The following is a 19,725-nucleotide window of genomic DNA, read 5'->3' on the forward strand; positions in this document are numbered from 1 at the left end:
ATGTCAGAGTGAGAGGGTGAGCGTCTCAATAACCAGCAAAGAGGCGAGAACTTTTGAAGGTAAATTAATTTTATTTTTATTTTCTTAAAAAAAGGTGTCACACAAGGCCAAAAGAAGAACAAACAAACAAACAAACAAAAAAACTCTTCCTTTTGACATTTCACACCCAAGAAGTTCTTCTCTCGTCATCACAATTCACTCAAAGAGGCAAGAGAAAAGGACTCGCGTTGTTCTGACGGTGTTTACTCAACCTAGCACAATAAAACCCGGACAAAGTGACATGTACGGTTCATAAGACAGACAGCTCACGTGGATCCAAACACAGACTCTCACGAGCAGTTTTACAAACGGAACGGGACAGGTTTACAGCTATCCGATACATTGGACTGATCACTTTTAAGACAGACTATACATGTCGCAATGGGCACTTTTAAGGGAAATGGGATCGAATGAGAAAAGGTCCCATCCTGTTTTTTTTTTCCTTTGTTTTCTTTATGCCTTACATCAAACCTGCACGTTGAGGTAAGCATGCCCACTGGGGAAAAGAGAGGAAGCCATCTCCCATATATAGGACTCCCTTGACCGTATCCCCACTCACTTTGTAATTCGCCTTGACAGTAAATCAATTGTGAAGCCTGGCCCTTTAGACTCCTGACTTAGTCCAAGCCAAGGCCCTCCTCTCTCGCAAACATTCTTGCACACATGAATCACTCCAACTCCTGGCTTCTAGAAGGCATTTCCTGCCCGGCCCTCTCGCTCTCTCTCGCTCGCTCGCTCTGACTCCTCTACTGAAAGCTGGGCAGGAGCGTTTTGATTTGGACCCGCAGGGGAGGAGAGCTCAGCTAACACGGGGCCCAGACAGAGACAGAACGTTAGCGAGTGAGTGTTGGGTGATGCATGTGCACCCGAGTCGCTGGTGTGGCTGGGGGGGGTGAGCGCTTTATCCTAAAAACTGCAATCCGAGCAGTGGACCGTATTCCATCGACATCGCTCAACACAGGGGAGCGTTCCCGTGTCAGCATTTAAAATGTACATTCTGGCTAAGACAGATGTTCAACCTTTAACATAGAACATCAATGTAGATTTTCCAGAATAACAGAGTAGGTATACCCCCCCCACCCCACCCCATCCCTTGAACATACTGCAAAGATTCATGATCATATTCAGTGCCGAGGAGCATTCAGTGGTGAAAATATGCACGGTGGGAGCTGGAGTTGGCTCGTCCGCACCGTGCACCTGCCTAACCTGTCCCCTTGAGATAGCGTAGACTATGATGCTAAATCCACAGTACATAGACAGCGGCCATGTACATCATCTTCTGTCAGCCGAGTAGACTCCAAACGACCATAAGCAGCTCGTTTGTCTTGGTATTATGTACACAACAATGTAGCCTACATATTTACTACGAGGATGGCGGATAGTCTCAAAGGGAGTGATGAACGAGTGGAAAAGGGATGGTTTGCCGCTGCGGCCGCAAAGGGCCTACAGTGCCGCCGTGTGTGTGCGCGTGTGTGTGTACACTACAGGGATGTGCTGCGAATGTTGGAGTGTGTGACGGGCTCCCCGTAATCCTCAGATCATGGCTCTTATCACCAGCCTCCCTTTGACCTGGTGAAGATAGGAGCTCCTCTCCGCCTCCAAGCTTTCGTCCTCGCTATCCAGGGGCTCCTCCTTCACCTTGATGACCCCGTAGTGCGGGTCGGGGAGCTCCACGCTGGAGCCGCCGCTGCTGCTGCCGCTGCTGCTCAGCGTGTGCTTCCGGATGACTCCTCCGGGGGGCAGCCTGTCCTCCTGCATGCGCTCCGGCTGCTCTCCGTGGAGCAGCTCCTCCTCGGACTCCTGCAGGTGCGCGCTGGGTTGACGTAACTGCTCAATGGACTTGGACAGCAGCTGCAGAACACATTGACAATAAGAAGAACTTTATTCTACATGCAGCAGGCACGCACTTTCAAGCATAAAATCCAATTCTGAATATTAGGTCATGAAACTATGCAGTATATTGATTCACAATGTAAAAGTTTGAGTTCAATTGAAAATTTCTGCAAATTGTCAGAGAATCTGGCAAGACTTTGGCTCAGTAAGCAACGAAAACTCTTCAAGTGTGTTTTGATTTTCTTTGGCTTCTTAACAGTTTTGTGTTGCTGAGATGAAAAATTGCCACGATAACCATTGAGTCAGAAATCGCTGCAACATGAGAAAGTGTCTGGATGATCTGAGCGGTACAATTTGTGATGAATTACTTCACTTTGGTCATTAACTTCTCTTTATTCTCGACAGTTGAGAATAATAAAATGTTAGGAGACTTACAAAGTGATAAAGGCTTTATAATGGTGACAGTTCACTTTGCATTTACTATGAGCTAACTAGCAGTTAGGGCATGAATTAGTTCAACAGTTCCACCAGAAGGGGTCTCTACAGCCAACAACGAAAAGTGCCTGCTAACCAAATTATCTACAGCAGGTAGGCCTTTTATAAATATCTCGATTAGCCTCTTTAGCTCAGCCTTTGTAAACACCGTGCAGACTTTTTCCAAATGCCTAATCTCTTGTAAATTTCCATTGCTGCCCCCTACTGTAGCTTGCACCGGAGGTCGTGTAAAAACAGCCCCCCCCCCCCCCCCCTGACAAGCCTCTACTGGGAAATTAATTAGGGCAATGTTTCACTGATCCCTCGCTGTAAACACTCAGGGCTCATCCCTGATTAGTGGCCATTTATAACCTCCGCTTTAAGTGGCTTTACCCCACGATCTCATTGGGTTGGATGATCACAGCCCAGTTTCTTTTTAGATAAAATGTAAACCGTTCCCAGCAAGGGTGCCGTGGGAAAAGTAATTAAATTGTATTTAATTTATCCAAAATTATTCATACTTTACACGCACATTTATGTTCATCTACCTATTCCAGCGACGTATAGTAACAATTAAAATAGCAGATGATGCAATAAATCTGCGTATTCACGTTGTGATTTATACAACTGAATAAGTCATGCGAGTGCATCAGTTTTGTGTTCTGGGGGTTTCAAACAAAATAGAAAATATTATTGGGCAGGTTGGGCAGAACTCCCGCATACTGTATAAAAAGGGATGTCAAACTCATATTTGATATGATATTATACTCATTGAAATCAGTGACCGGTAAAAACAGATATTGATAAAAAATAAATACATATATAATACATATAAAATAATAATAAAAGTAATAAAATTGCTACCAATATCTGTAGTTTTAAAAAGTGAAGACAATTTGTAATTTTAGTATTGACACATGAAGTCGATGCACAACTTGTCTTTGCGGTCCACATAAAATGATGTGGCGGGCCGCATCTGGCCCCCGAACCTTGAGTTTGACACCGAATCTGTATAAATATGCATGTAAAAATTTGGAGCAGACTGGACAGCTATTTCCCAGACAGCAAGCAGTCTCCACATAACATAAGATCCTTTTCAATTCGCTTGGACCGTTGAAGTGCCTAAAGTACCTCTGTCTAGGACAGTAAAAGAGTTCAAATGGCCTCTTTAGTGTGAAGGGGGAAAAGGTAAGAGTCTATTTGGGGAGAGTGGTCTGATGATTGTAAAATGTCTCCTCAACTGGAGGCCACTATCGGACGAAATAAGGACCGTCACCTATTCTACGAAAACAAAACTGCCATTTTGATGCTTTACTCAGAAATTTCAAGATAAAGATGGTGCTGAGACGCACGTGTCAGCTGTACACGTCAGTTACCACTTAGCTAAATTTTTGCTTTTTATTTCCTCCTCAGTGGTTTCCCATTCCTCCTTCAGGGCCCAGTGTTGGGACACAGTGCAGCTCACACAATGCCGCCTTTCACAGCGTCGGTCACCTCACACGCGTCCCTCACCAGAATAATTACTCTCTTGTGTCTTGGCGAGGTGACCTCGGCTAGCTTTCAGAAACACAAATATTGCCACAAAGGAACAAAATGTATTCTGGGCTTTCCCCCTCCTCTCTCGCCTACGTTTGAACTTAGCTGAATTGAATTTCACAGTGTTAGCATGTGAACAACACTGGTGCCTTGAGCTATGATAACAGAATTAGTGCAAGGGAAGCATTTCTTCCCCATTTTGAACTTCTTTGTATTGCACATTTACCGGCAGTGGAATAGCGGTGAAAAACAAACTATGGGTCAAGACTTTGGGTCAAGACTTTTAAACTTCAGCATTCTGGAAACGATGGATGTGGATTTATATCCTTACAATAAGTCTATCGGAGTGATGGTAAAACGAAGCTTCAATTTGCTTCATGAACCAGTTGTTTTATTATTGCAGAACAGATTTGAAGTTTTTTTTCTCTAATCATCGATCACTAGTCATAGTATCCCAGTTGTCCAGGAGAGGAAAGACAGAAAGCAATAAGCAGAGACAAACCTTATTTATATGGACTTGCTGCTGGTATTGTTTCTGCTTTTCCAGGAAGTGTTGGTGTTGCTGCTGGATGACAAGTTGTGCCAGTGTGTTCTGAGGGAGTGGCGCTGACTGGGTCCTGTTCAAGGGCCGATGTTTGGGTAGTTTTGGCCGAGTGCTGGATGAGCAATCCTTCATGGCCAGAGGGGACAGGGGGTGGGTTGACAAGGAGCCTGGACCTTGAACAACAAAGCCCAAAATATTAGGTTTGCTTAGGATCATTAGAAATAATATTTATCTATTTTAAGCAAACTGTTCTTACCAGTGGAAAGCATCTTCTGCTGCCTCATCTGCTCCTTCTGGAGAAGGTGCTGGAGCAGAGCCTGGTGACTGGGGCTCACTTTGGATTCCAGACCATTCTGAAGAGGCACAGGACCTAGAAGATGTCCTGTCAGTCCATGCTTGCTCTCTATTGATCTGTCTTTTAGGCCAACAGCCGCCTGAAAAGAAAAAATACAAATGGTGATTCACTTCATACATGTCTGTCGTAATTATGAACGTTAAATGACATAGCATTAAAAGATGGTGAAACATCACTGCTGCTAATGACCAGGCGTCCTTGGAATGTGCCAGAGCCAAACAATGACAAACCACATGTTGGGTTATCAAGATTTGCATCTGAGTGGACTTGGGCTTTTTAAAAAGTGGTGATAAATGAGGTGGAAGATAAGAGCAGGCTTGATACCAGACAATATTTATCTAATGGGTGATAAAAGCTTTGAAGGCCACAAGGGTCAGTGGCCTGTTGTCAAAATGAAGGAGATGCAAAATTATAAATGACGACCGAAAGATACTTACGCTGATAGGTGAAGACGCAGTTGGAAGCCCAAAAGAAATATTCGGTAAGGACGGGGATGTGTATAAACTCAAGACGGACACGGAGCTCTCTGGTCGGAATAATCTTGGCTGCGAAGGCCATCGCTATATGACACAGGACAGAAACAAAGAGAGACATTACTTCACTTGTGGGAACCACCAGCAGTTCAGAATGTGGCCTAGGTAGTTAACAAAAACTAGTAAAAGTAGTGTTCCTTCATCCCCAGTGGATCAAATGCTAGCTGGTCCCCGTCATTGGGCTGTGCCCTCTAGGAGGACACCACCAATGGGGCACACTTCCTGTAGCCAGCAGAGAAGGGGACCAGCATGTGGTTTTGGAACAGCCTTGTTTATCCTCGCGACCCCTACCAGTACTCGATGACCTGTACGTGGATATCCGGCCCATATTCGACCCGAGGGACCCGTTCCCTCTGTAAAAGGATACCTAATGTAACGGTGCATCAACATGCATTGCTTTTGCAACAGGCATGAGGTCTACAGGCAACCCGGCGCTCCACCAATGACTTTTCACGAGAGCTTCGGCTTGTGCTGGAACAATAGCAAGCTTGTGTGTTGACGTTGCTCGCGACGCGGGTGTCTTTTTGGCTACCAGCGCCTGGGATTTCAATTAAACGCCACGGTCCGTTTGTCTCCCCGAGCCCTGATGTCAGGGCGTCTCTGCGTTCCCTGTCACTGGAGGTCCTCGCGAGAGTAAACAACCATGGTTCAGGAAAACACAGCTGCTCTGTTGAGATTGCAAGTGGATGTGTCATATCTGCCACCCGCTATAATGGTCTTCTTTGTGAGCTCGGTCCAAGGGGATCTATGGGCCAGAACTCGGCCTTGAATCTATCAAGGAATGCCTCAGAGGAGGCGCGAAGCCAAGTCAATGACAGAAATACAATGACAAGCCAACAGCCCAACTCGGAGCCAAACTTCAGATTTTTTATTATTTTTTTTATTTTAAAAGCCTAATTGTGCAGAACATCTGGAGGAATAATGTGAGCGTTAAAAAACGAGCAGGATTGAAACTGTTGCTGTTGTTTGCTCTTAAACGCTCACATTTCCTGCAAAATGTGTTGTTTTAACACAAGTAAACCTGGCGCAGTCGGACACACGGGTCAAGCTGTGCCTCTTTAATGTCGGTGTGGGTAGTCATTTTCACTGGAGGGGAACAGACAGAGGGCAAATGGCTGTTTTTATAGCTGCGAGCAGAAGGGCAGCCAAGCATTTTGTACTTTCACCCCATCTCGCCAAAACCTTTTTTTTTTTAAACATGCATATGCCACAGCTTCCTTCATTTGGCAAATAAAAGGCACTGCAGACATTTGGCCAATGTACCTCAGTTTTTGTGGTAGTAGGCAAAGAGGAGGGTCCATTTTCTGCCCCCAAGGCACTGGAGGCCCCGATGGGGGAGCTGGGGCCGGAGCCAGGGGCACTTTTTGTGGGTGTGGAGTCTGCAGAACATATACAAGATACAAGTAATGAGTATTCATGCACACGATCCAACTATATAATAAATAAATTATATATATATATATATATATATATATATATATATATATATATATATATATATATATATATATATATATATATATATATATATATATATATATATATATATATATATATATAAATATATATATATACACACATACACACACACATAGACATAAAATATATATACAAATATATACATAAAAAAATATAAATATACATATATATATCCATAAAAAATACATATACATAAAAAATGTTTTAACTGCCATAAGCTTGGTCTCATACCCATGAGCTCGAGTGCCCTCTTCTTATACGGTGTGACGAGGTTGCCATCTTTTCTCTTGAGCATGGGGCTGCTCCGCCTCTCGGCTACTTTCTGTTTCAGTCTGGACCGTACCTTCAGGTTGGGCTCGGAGGCTAAAAAAGAAAGAAGATAAAAATAGCGAGTGAACCTTCGGTCTCAGTTTATTCTCTGAGGGTGAAAAATGACCCGATGGTGTGAGTAAGTCAAAGCAGTGTTGTTGTTGTTTTTCCCCTCTAGCCAATGTAATGGAACTTGTGAAAGCAAACAGGAACATCATAAAATCAGACTATCAATCAAGTTATTATATTATCACACGTCAACAATTTGAAATATTCCCAAAAAATTGGATCGATGAAATGACTCAATATCAGGCCTTTTTCCAAATCATCTGGACTAAATTAGCTCGCAAAACACTGAGAAATTCTGCCGCTACCTGCCGCCCTGGTGACCACAGTCTGATACAGTAGCAACAGTTAAACTAACACAAAAACATGGCAGATGTTTCAAGCTCCCCACAACACCCCCCACCTCCTAATTCAAAACAGAAATACCAATACACTCCTCAGTTTTCAACAGCCAGGCGGAACCTTATCCAGATAGCAGATAGACCAGCCAATTTTTCTCTTGTGTGACTTTTCACCCAATAATTTCCAAACTCAAAATTAGGAACACTCGACTTGAAGTAGATGTTACTAAGGATACTAAGGATTTTAACCCACGCAGCCAAACAAAGACCCAAAACTCCCATAAGATAAAATACGCATGCTGCAGTTATGTAACGTTATGTAAACCTGTTACACAACATCTTTTTTTTTTTTGATTATTCAGTTTGTGAATCAAAAATGTTTTTTGTGTGTGTGTGCATACATTGCGAAGATCATGCAGCTGAAAATGGGGAAGTAAGGTTATGATGACGTAGGAGTGCCGCAGGGGAGGATGAATATGGAGGCGGTGCTGGAGCGTAGATAGGGGCACAGTGGGCCAGATGCTGCTATTTCTGGCATTTGTCAAAGCAACCAAAGCCTCATCCCTAATACGTGGCGGCGGCGGACCTCTAATCCTGTGGGTGTGAGGATGAATGAAAGGAAGGAAGAAAGAAGAGAGGAGTGGGAGGGAGAAAAATGCTGCTGGGAGTCCTGTGAATCTGCTTCACGCCCCACTGCCTTGATTGCTTTCTATTTTTATACACTGCTGCTGCCACTAAGCAACATATGCCAATTGGTCACCACGGGAACGGCAGACAGCGGCATGGGAAGGAACGCTTTCTCACTGGTCCCCGCGGAAAAACACAAAATCGCCCTGATGCTCCGAGATGCAGAAGGCAATTATGACGACCTTAAAGTGCAGTAGAAGCTTTATGACGGAAAGGTTAGATGGGCGAATAACGTGGAATCCCATCGATAATTCTGAGAAAGATGAATCAATCGATTCAGTGCGTATCTAGACAATTACCTCCACAACATGCATTTTTTTAATCTAAATGCCATTTTAGGAGGTTGATAGTTATGGCATGCCCCAAAAAAATAAATAAATAAAAGATGGTTTCGTCCAGGTGTTTCTGCTCTCGTTCTTGAGTACAACTAAAATAGGTTGACATCAATCATAAAACAACAAGTACGGTATGTACACCGGAACTCGCTTGATATTTAGCTCGGTCCTAAATATAGATTCAACTTCCAAGCAGTAATCCCGCCTCTAAAATTCCCCTCGTGCTTTAAAAGTTAATTGTTGAGTAAATATTATAGTTTTAGCAGAGGTTAATCCAGATACGCAATAAAACTTTGCCTGAACAGTTTGTCTATTTTATTTATAATGGTGACTGTTCTTCCTCTTAAGTGAATAATATATGAATCCAATAAGTTATGATATACATTTTTTTAACCTATCCCTGGCCTACTATTTGGCAACCGCCAACACTATTTCCTGTTAAACTTGGAATGGCTTGACATTTACTGGGTTTGTAAAAGTCCCAAGACTCATGAAAAGAACCACGTGTGACAAAATATATATTCCTGACAAATGCGATTATGAAACTCTACCAGGATAAACAATGAACTTCGCCCTTTGGCCCAACCAAGCAGTCGGGTGTCTCACGCAGAGTACTTGAGTCACCTCCATCTTGTTTTGAGAGCACTATCTTTTCTTAAACAAACAATCATGTCAGGGCCCATCCCGACCGCGGCAACACCTGCCAATCAGCCATCGGTGGCGTTCGGTGGCTGGGAACAACGCCACCTTTGTACGTCAACCTTTAAAATGGCTCTAATGAAGACGGACAGGAAGTGGGGGAGGAAAGACTAAGCAGGAAATGACCACATATAGATTCAGGAATCTATGAAGCAACAAGTTTTATCAATGTGAGACGTCAGCACAATTCCTCCGAGTCATCTCGAAACTGGGTATACACAAATTAACCAGTAGGTTTGTTTTGGAAATTAAAGAGACACTGAGGGGGAAAGAACATAATGTAATTTGGTGACCTCATAGCGGAGTTTTTTTTTTTTTTGGAGCTCGCCAAGTCTTGTAAAAACGAAGGGATGGGAATTATTTTTATTTATACAGCATTCCCCCAAAGGCCTCCTCAAGCTTTAAACCGCTAAATTTTTTTTACCTTTCGGTGGGAACCTGTGTCCGTTCAAAATTACTTCTAAAGCCCAGAATTTGGGAAAGATTTAACTGCTCTTATTACTGCATTTATTACTTTCTTTAAACAGTTAATCAGAGAGTATATTATTAGTCATGGTTCTAATAATGATATAAAAAACAACATCATTAAATGTGTCTGAAATTGTTTCAAAGTGAACTATGAAACAACTAAAGAAGGAATTCAAGTGTCCTCATTTTGTGGTTCCCTGGATGAATGAGAGAAGCGGGGGTCATAATGAGCCTAACTGACCTTATTAGCAGGTCATCAGCAACCCCAGGAAACACTCAATAGCTCTATAGAACTCTTGATTGACAGAGGTCAAACGGGATCTTAACTATAGCCCACACTGTTAGAACTTGTGGTACAGTCCTTTTTGTTCTTCGAGGTACAACTTGTACTCATGTACAATGTGTAATGTAGACTCCATAGTAACTGTTTTCTTTCCCAAAAGTTTACAAGCTGGGAAAGCATTAGATTTTCAGGCATCATCATAACGAGCCAATACATCAATAAAGGTCCAGTTATGTATTTTTGACTGCAAGTGGAGTCTAGTAAATGCAAATGAAAAGCAAAGTATGCACTAGGTGTATATTTCTAGAATTGTTCTATGTGTGTCACACATATGCAAATGAGCTGACCTGTCTTCCTCAAGGGGAAGTCGTCCTTGCCGTCAACGGGTGATGGCAGAGTGTAATGGCAGGTCGGGGACATGCCGCCCAGTGGTGGAGAGCTTTGGTCCAGAGAGATATGATGAGAGGACCTGAGGACACAAAACAATAAAAGGACACAATGCAGTGGAGCAATGTAAATGTGCACCTCAAAAGTGCTTTACATTCATTTAAAAGTAGTCACCTGTACCAGAGCTTGGGGTGGTGGATGAATGAATGATTGCCACCATTACCGGTGGGGTCCTTTGCTGATTTGCTCAACAGAAACTCTTGGAGTTTCTGCTTCACCTCTGTACTGGCCACTGCACCTGTGAGACCAAAAGGTGCAAGAACAAGGATTGGGGTTACCCTAAGGATATATGACTTGTGATGCATATGGTGAATTCCAAATTATTTCTGTTTGAACTGCTCTGTTTTTGTCCCTTGACGTGTAGAAAGATCCCCCCCTAGCGGCCAGCAAGAATTGCAACCAAAAAAAAAATGTGAGCGAGAACGCTTCTATTGCAGGCCGACAGTTTCAGGGCATCGTTTCAAATTACCTGACCTGGCAAAGTCATAAGTCATCTCTATTATTAGACAGAATGTAAAAACAGAAATGAAACCTTAGACCTTAAGCTATTCTCATAGTTCTATTAAAAGATATTTTCAACAAAATTCCAGGATTAAATGGCACCAGGAAGCCTTCGCTATTTATATTGCTTTAATTATAGTCTTTTTTTATAATGATCACCTTGAAATTACAAAGATCCTCTTAGCCTCTTAATTTTAAAACCAAGCTAATAATAATGTGATAATAATACATTTTAAAAAGCAAACCTGAAACAATGTGAGACCATTAGAATATGTGACAAAGTTGGAAGATTATATAATACGAAACAAATGTCTTATATATTGTAGTTGAACTTTTTCCTCTCCGTTTTGTGTATAGTGAATATATTATTTAATAATAATAAGTGTATTTTTCGAGAGTGATTTTCCCCCTCGGTGTGGAGCTCTTACTCTCTCTGGCTCGCTCTTTGGCCCTTAGACTCATGCTGGAGATGTGCAGCTCTCGCCGATGCCTCTCCTGCTCTTTCTCCTGCTGGTTCTGCTGCTGGCTCTGTTGATGCTGCTGGTTTTGCTGCTGCAGCTGCTGTTGCTGCTCCAGACGGCGCTCCTTCTCTGCAAGTTCCTGCTGCTGTTTCATGGCGTGGAGCTCCTGTTGAAGCTGAGAGCGCAGCAGAACCAGTGGTAAGCCTGAGGAAAGCAACTCTCGGTGCTTGATGTTTTGGGAAATCACAGCTATTTTTGTGACCTTACTGTGGTTTTGTATTTTACAGTGATGGATGATTTGATGCTTGCATGTGAAAAAATGTTCACACTGTGCTGTAAGACTGTGATGCTCAATTTTTCTCCCTCATGTTTCAAGTTAAAGCTGACCCACCTTGAGGTGCTCCTGGAGCTGAGCCTGGTGCTGACGGGTTAACTTCTCATGCTGTTTCTGGAACTCGCTGATGAGCAGCTGCTTTTGGATCTGCTGCTGCTTTTGGATGAGAAGGAGCTCCTGCTGCAACTGCCGCTCCCACAATCCCGGGTCCGAACCTGGCCCCAGCATCCTCAGGTCTGTGCGCAGGTCTAACGGAGATATGGGTTCCACAACCAGTGGGATGTCGGACTTAATCTCCACTGTATTCCAAAACAAAATAAAAAAAGAATAAAAATGAAATGTCAAATACTGAACGCGTCTCCGTCACGAGACTCAGCGTTATATCAGTGCTGCTGTATAATGAAGCGCGAGGAAGAGAAGGAAAAAAGTGAGAATCATGAAGGCAAAGCTTTCTCTCATGCAAACCTGTAATTATAATCGTTTCTAAAAACAAACACTGGATCACATCCGGCAGAGTCTACTGGGAGCAGCTGTACTGAGAGGACCCAGTGGACATTTGGCACGGAGCTCACAGTGGACATTTCAAGTATTTATTTAAATCCTATTTTATAAACAAACGACATTCTTCTCATTTCTCCTAGGACATCACGTCACTTATAAATCCTTAAAGTAAAATATTTTTTTTAAGGATGACGATCATGGTGGCATATTACTGTATTTTGAGATCTTGCCAGTTTTCTTAATGAGTGCTGACGTTAATCGGAAGTGTTTTTGTCATTACGTGTAATTGGCAGCTATGAAGAGACCGAGCTTCCTTTCGTGCTACGAGCTCTGTATATAGAGGGAAATGATATGTAGTTAAAAACACGGAAGACTAGTTCATCTTCAAAAGAACTATCTATGAAGTCCATTTAATTTGTGTAGCTGCACATACTGTATAATCACCCAAATTCTGTTTTTGACACCAAAGAAACATCACAACCCATTTGAAATCCCAGTAGCTGCAATTCGATGTATTGAGTGCCTTCATTGCCTTAATAAACACACCTCACATTTGTCATTTTGCGTATTGCGACACTATTTCCTTCCTTTAAATATTTTTAATCACCAGTCACTATATTTATTATATACCAGTCAAAGAAGCATCTTCTCACTAGTTGCCATCATTCCCTCAGGCAGGTACACCGATGTTAATTTGCATAACAGCCAGCATTGCATTTGTACGTGGCGTTGCTGATTATATAAATAGCGACATAAAAGCAAGTGGTGCAATCCTGGTCTGTGACAACCCCCACATGCGAGTATCCGCCACCCTAACTTGCTGCTGTCATAGCAACAACCAGCTACGTAATTATGAGCACACACCCCATCCTGCAGCTATGGAGTCTCGCCACATGTCATCTCCTGCCTACTGTGCCAATGTGACATGTGGACTATTATATCAGCTCTTCTATAAAGACGGAGTCCCCAGCAGAGAGAAACACAATAAAAAGAAAAATTGCACAATAGTGTGTGATAGTCTTAGAAGAGGTTCAAAGAGTGAAGACAAACAGTAGGGAGTCCTGGTGTTTCTAAAAACAGCTTCAGTGAAATGACAGAGGAGGGCACCGACATGAAAAGGTACCTGTAGATCAGACTCCTCTATGTTGACAAGGAAAATGCATCTTGGCGTGCAAGTACTCGACAAAGGACTCTACTGTTTACGGGCGCTGTTCCAGGGACAGCCGTGAACCTGTGAACCATTCAAGGACTCCGTGAGTCAGACACCGTCAGTGCTACTTCTGCCTAATGGACCTAAAAATAGCAACAAAAACACCTGCTGGCAGGAGGAGAACTCGCCACTGTGATATTTAATTAATCTCATATTTCATCCCCAACCCTGACTGCGAATGACATTAAGGATCTTCACTTTGATCGGCGCATCAAGCTGAGGCTCTATCACTATTTCTTAGACGTGGTGGTGGTGAGGGGGGGCGGGGGGATGTAGGCGGGAGTGTGAAAGCTTAAGGCCACATTTGATAACCGAGCCTGCATGAAATGGCCCTTGAGGAAACCACAACAGCCTCACGCGCCCGTGCTATTCTTGTCCACCCACCGTCCACAAGAATAGCGCAGAGCCGAGCGCCAAAGTTGAGGGAAAATAATGAGCTCCTTAAGGTATGGTGATTATTCAAGCGTACCAATTGAAAAATTGACAACATCCATCCATCACGACTGCCATAAAAAAAAAAAGTTCTTCAGACTATATATATACTTCACCCCAAAACAAAAGGCATTTTGACAAAAAGCACACGCAGTACTTTTAAGCCCGAAAACAGAAATCTTTAGCTTCTGTCAAAACGAAAATAATCCGTAGGCAGGCAAGAATACCGAACCTCCAGTAACTGGGGCCAAATATAAATGCTCTTAATATAGACAATGTGCGAAAGACTGTCACACTTGTGAAGCTGCCATCTTAATTTAACACTTGCAAAAATAAAAGCGCCATGTTGCATTCATGTAATCTTCAAGTCATAATCAGGCTTTGGGTCATGGTGACCCTTGATGCAAATAAATGTTTCTAGATTAGAATGACACCTCTCACGCTTGGACGGCAGCACCAATGCACCACGCACTGGTAAACAAGATATTTATGAATGACAGCTCCCAAATGTGTTTTTAGCCCCAGGCAAGTACCCTGTTGCCCCATGCCCAAATTCCTCCCTGTAGAAGGCCCGCCGAGCGGCGATTGGGTGACTCACGCCGTGTGCCCACTGCAGTCGGAGCGCCAAGGATCTTAAAAGTGTTTACTCTCCTGCTCTGCCTTGCTCTTAGTTAGAGTGACAATTACAGCCTTAATTTGAGATGGCTGCTCAGAATAAAATGGCTTAGGGAGAAGCAAGTCATTCATAATATAAATAACACTCACTAAACACAAAGCTGTTCTTAGAACTTCACTTCCATTGCACCAGTTGCGCGATTCTGATGTTGGATAGTATTAATCATCTTTTACAAATAAAAAAACTGGACATAAGCAGTACTTAATCTCTTTATTCCTGTGGCATTTTGCCCACATTTACTAATCTAAATTCTCTCTGACAATCAAAATAGAAGCAGAGACAGAAGAAGTGGAAAAAATAAGATGATCTTAGCGACTGCAATGTGGCACTGGATCGCTCATTAAGTGCCTTGTTATTTTGAGCAGCCTGCAAGTCTAAAGCAGGAAACGGCGCTTTATTTTTAAGACGTCGGCTCGTCCTTGCCGCTGAGCCAGATTTCAGACTTGCAGTGCTATCTGTTAACAAAGAGGCCTGACCCGGATCACCGTGCAAGCTTGCTGGCTCCTGTTTGGCCGTCAACAAAAACAACACACAATACCCCAGTCATTAATTATTAAAAACAACGACCAAAAAATATCTTCTAAAATTGAAAGTCAAGTCCTATGTAAATATGGCGATTTTTGCAGAAAATATGACTCATATTCTAATACATCAATCCCCAGAAATCAATTATACCGACGGCGGGAGCCACAAAAGCATCCTCAAGCCTTCTTCCTCATAAAGCCACAAAGAAAAATTGAAAACAACAAATGGATTATATAACCTATTATTCTACTTTTTTGTGTACGTGTGTCGTGAGCACTTCAAACACCTTCTGAGGGGACATAAAGGTAGATGAGCCACACAAGGGTACTTGGAAGGTAGACTATTATTCTTTGCAAGCTTCCTATTGAAGTGGCTTTGCATCATGTTTTGCACTCAGACTCAGCTAATTAGTTTCCTGCTTTGAGAGCCCATTTGAACAAGCTTTCGTCTGATGTCACTAAATCACTCGTATTTACGTGAACTACTTGAAATTAAACAGTATTATCTGAAAAAATATATATATTATGGTCAGAGCAGATTGCCATCATAGCTTACTTAGACTTTCAGGATTAGTTCAGAAACATCTTGGGAATATTTGTCAAAATCTCAAGTCATTTACCATAAAAGAAAAAACAAATCCAGCAGGCGAATGGGTTCCACTATTAATATATGTTCCAAGGCACTGTTATATCAGGAGCATGCCAAGATGGAATGATAATGCACAGACGCCTAATCTTAGCAAGCTAATGCCATAAGCCGAAAATAACTCACCTAAGAATAGCTGACCCACAGAATAAGCAAGAATTCGGACGCTCTGTGCAGCCGTTGTTTGACAAACAGGCCTCGCACACAGAGGACAAGACGTGTGACAACATGATTTATTGACAGATGGAATGTGTCATCCTCCTGTCTTCTTTCCAAATGGCCTCTCGGGGTTTTGCCTGCAGTCAAACTCATGCTTGTTGTTTTTTTTAAAAGACCAAAATTCACATTTGATTTATTTTTGTCTCACCTAATTGCTATTCAAGGTATATGACATTAACCATATGATTCATCACTTTGTCACCAAACACCCATGTCACGTCTGACAATCAAAGACTATGCAGACCATTCAAACATTGAACAATTGCAAAATGCATGACAAACAACGTCCTGACTCATCTTAAATCCCTTTTGCTGCCAACTCATGTGAGTCAATACATTGCCGTATTGTAAATTTCCATTTTATGTTAAGCCAGAAATAAAAGCACTGTGGTCAATGTTCGGAGAGAAACCTTTAAGTTGCCCCCCTCTGCATTTACCATGACACTTTTTCCACTTCCCTAAAAAGTACACGAAAACAACATCCCCTTTATAATCTCAGTGACTCACTTTGACCGGTAAGAGTTTGGGAACAAGGGTTGCACACTTCCTATTCATATTGTTTAGCACAATGACAGTTCCTATTAGAAAATTCAGATCGGCTCGAACGCTCAGCATTAGAACCGATTAAGAACAGAAAGCGACTTATGTCATAATAAATACCTCGATTCAGGAAAAGGTGCGTGATCCTACCACGAAGCCCAGCTGAGAGTTGTTCTTTGCACAGAGAAAGAGAGACAAGCTGCGCGCAGAGTTGGGTGGAAGAGCGAGCGAGAGAGCGAGAGAGTGGGAGAGACACAAGTACACTGACGATGTGCGATGTCAAGATGGAATGCACGAGTAGAAAAGCCAAGAGAGGGGAGAAAAAACTAAAAGATGACATCCCGAGGTAGAGCAACTAAAAAAAAAAAAAGGATCACCTGAACTGTTCACGTTGTGCATCCTGCTCTGGTAAAGGAGCGGATGGGCTCCAACGCGGCCGTCTGTTGTGGAGAAACTTGACTCGCCCTCGTAAATCGTCTGCAGCATACTCCACTTAGCACTCGGGTCTCATCGCACGCCGTCACCAAGAGAGCCACCCCTTCAGCCACCCGGGGGGAGCGAGTGCCTTCCTCCGCCTCCTCCTCTGAGACAGCACTCTTCACTGGAAAGCAGGAGTGCTCTCGATCTCTGCAGAGCTGTTTGCTTTCAGCCCCGGCCCGGCACCCAAACACTAAGACAGTGTCAAGCTCCCTGCTTTCTCTTCACAGCAACGTGTCAGAGGGGAGCTTGCAAATGTTGCCTGGCAAAGTCGTGTAGTGTGCGTTGAGCACCTCACTCAGGCGAGCAATGCAAGCTGCGGAGGGAGGGAGCTTCATTTGCATGTGAATCAACAACTGCGTGGCCCACAGGTGACAGAAATAGAACAATAGCCAACCCTGGCTAAAAATAGGTCAGGCGAGGCGCAGGGATTGGAGCAGCATTGATGCGTTTAAAAATACCACACCAAACACAGCTGTCTTCTGCAGTTTCTGCCAGAAGGCATGTCTCCTGACTCCCTCTCTGCAGATGGAGTCTTGATCTCCCCTCCCTCTTTGAGTTGTGGAACAAGTCTCTATTTCTATCTTCATTTTGTTCTCTCAGGTGGACGAGCAGTAGGATCCCCTTTACACATTGATGTAGTTGTCAAATGATTCACAAAAAGAGCTTCTTTCATGTGATTCACAAAAATGCCGGCTCTATATTTAAATATCTCCTGCTGTAATCCACCACCAAGGCATGCTTAAAGATGATTTCCCAGCACTTGTTCACTTTTTTAGAAGCCAAAGCACTGGACTAATCAGTCAGCATTGGGTTGTGTCAAGTCGAAATTGAATCGTTCGTTTACCAGTGAGCGGATGGAAATCGGAAAGATTATTTTGAGTCGAACTACTTGATCTTTCTCAAACCGAGTTCGGTACGGCGACGGCACTTTGGGGGAGAAAGCGTGCTGCGTCCGTCTATTTTAACCCCTCAAGGTACAATTAATGCTAATACGCCCTTTAACTTAAATCTTTTTATCCCAGGAGCCTCGGGTGGTCCAGTTCGGATGTAGGTCAAGGCAGTGAAAAAATAACCAATTATCATCTCATCGGAATTATGCTTGTTGAAATGATTTTTAAAAATCAGATCAGTTGGCTACAAATAGAGCCCAAACAATAAGCCCTCTCAACAAAGGCCAAAGCTCTAAAAATCCTAAAATGTGTCTACCCAAAACAACAATAACCACCATTAAATAAAAATAAATGAAGATAAAAAATAATAAAACAATCAATGGAGTTTACCTGCATTTTAAATCAATGAGAAGAGTCTGACCAATGCAATGTTCTTATTTACAATATTATTGTCGTATATATGATTAAACAGACAGTTTAAAAAAATCTGGTACTACTACCATTTAATCAGAATTGAGCACCGCAGTGCCTTCGAAGCAACTTTCTCCGACTAACACCCAACATGATATGTTGAAGTGGTAGGCCACATAAACACTGTGTTCACCGAAGACACATTGCCGAGTGTGTGTCGGCTTATGTGCGGGGTTCGAGTGTGTATTCAGGCCAGTGCTGTTACTCGGGAAGCATGCTTTCAACTTGCCAACTGGAAGATGCCGTAACAGCGCGACGGCAATTACATAAACCAACTGTGTCAAGAGTATCTCCCATGGCGTAGACACCCCCCCCCTACCCCTACCACCACCATCCCCATGCAACAGCCTGTCTAATGTGATGTATAATGTGGGACTATGAGAAAATGCAAACACATTAGTCACTTTTAAAACCCAAACCCTGAGAAAATATACAATTTCATGAGTATTCTATTAATACGCCTTCCAAAACTAGCCAACATCCATTGTTGATATAATGTGACTCCCTCCCATAAAAGTCAAATCAAATCTGACCACTAAGGCAGCTTTGCGACCAAGCAGCCTGTGCCTTTAAATTTTTCATCTTCCTTCATAATTTGACCTGTCCCCCAGCCAGGGGCGTGGAGCCAGAACAGCTATTTTTAGGTGCTGCGCTCTGACGACTGGCTGCGGACGTGCACGCGCACACTCGCGTGCACACGCAGAAAGACTTTTACAGTGTTATTTCAGCTAGGCAAACATTGAACCCCTCCATCCTTTTATCACAGCCAAGGAAGTCAAAATTGGCTGAATGAATGTCTGACATTAATTATGCCACTTATGAGCCAATTAGCCAGAATAATGAGGAAAAAAATCAAAACTTCTACTTTGTGAAACTTTTACAGCTCTTGTCACTCCTATTCGTTATGAAATGGTTGGCAGTCCCACTGGATAAAGATTTGCGCGAGAAATAAGAAATCCTCAAGGCGAAGGTAAGGATGGCTAAAGACTCCATCTGTCGCAGCATCTGTCGGAGCAAAAGATTGTTGAGTCCAGCCCCAGAGGCTGACCTCCACAAAAGCCAGGAATAGTTTCTCGAACGAGGAAGTGAGTCCATCACATGAATAATATGAAAATGGAAACGCTATTCATATGAGCGAAAGCGCTGCTAAAATTGAATTGCAGCATTACTTTCTTCAATAATCTACCAAACAATTTATTTACAAGTGGCGCTATTTTTTCCAACATGCTTTGTATGTTACTACTATAAATTGGAGGCAATGGATTTGCAGTTGGAGGCAATATTCCCATCCTAGTATTTAACTTGAAATATATGTTAGTAGTGATTAACCTAAAATGTTTATTTCTAACTTGCTTCCTGGGGCTGATGAGGGATTGTGGATTGGAAATAGCTCCGTCCAATTGCTAGGGGCC

General features: G+C 42.9%; 1 protein-coding gene across 7 annotated transcripts; it reads right to left on the reverse strand.

Annotated features, from left to right (window-relative positions):
* Window positions 1-51: 51 nt before the first annotated feature.
* Window positions 52-17,375, reverse strand: hdac9b (histone deacetylase 9b). Of its 7 annotated transcripts, none has more exons than XM_061289237.1 (11): window positions 16,850-17,375; window positions 11,782-12,023; window positions 11,358-11,565; window positions 10,549-10,666; window positions 10,329-10,450; window positions 7,025-7,156; window positions 6,578-6,693; window positions 5,219-5,341; window positions 4,683-4,860; window positions 4,385-4,599; window positions 52-1,890 (listed from the first exon to the last, which is right to left on the reverse strand). In XM_061289237.1, exons 1-11 carry the CDS (start codon window positions 16,956-16,958, stop codon window positions 1,573-1,575), a joined length of 1,881 nt encoding a protein of 626 aa, XP_061145221.1. In that variant the 5' UTR covers window positions 16,959-17,375; the 3' UTR covers window positions 52-1,572. The 7 variants fall into 7 exon arrangements, with proteins under 7 accessions (XP_061145221.1, XP_061145219.1, XP_061145220.1 ...); XM_061289235.1 differs by having other exon boundaries at window positions 10,543-10,673; window positions 11,356-11,565; window positions 16,850-17,372; XM_061289236.1 differs by having other exon boundaries at window positions 10,543-10,666; window positions 16,850-17,371.
* Window positions 17,376-19,725: the final 2,350 nt, after the last annotated feature.

This window comes from Syngnathus typhle, linkage group LG10 (genome assembly GCF_033458585.1).
Source record: "Syngnathus typhle isolate RoL2023-S1 ecotype Sweden linkage group LG10, RoL_Styp_1.0, whole genome shotgun sequence".
In the NCBI taxonomy this organism is placed as follows: Eukaryota; Metazoa; Chordata; class Actinopteri; order Syngnathiformes; family Syngnathidae; genus Syngnathus; species Syngnathus typhle.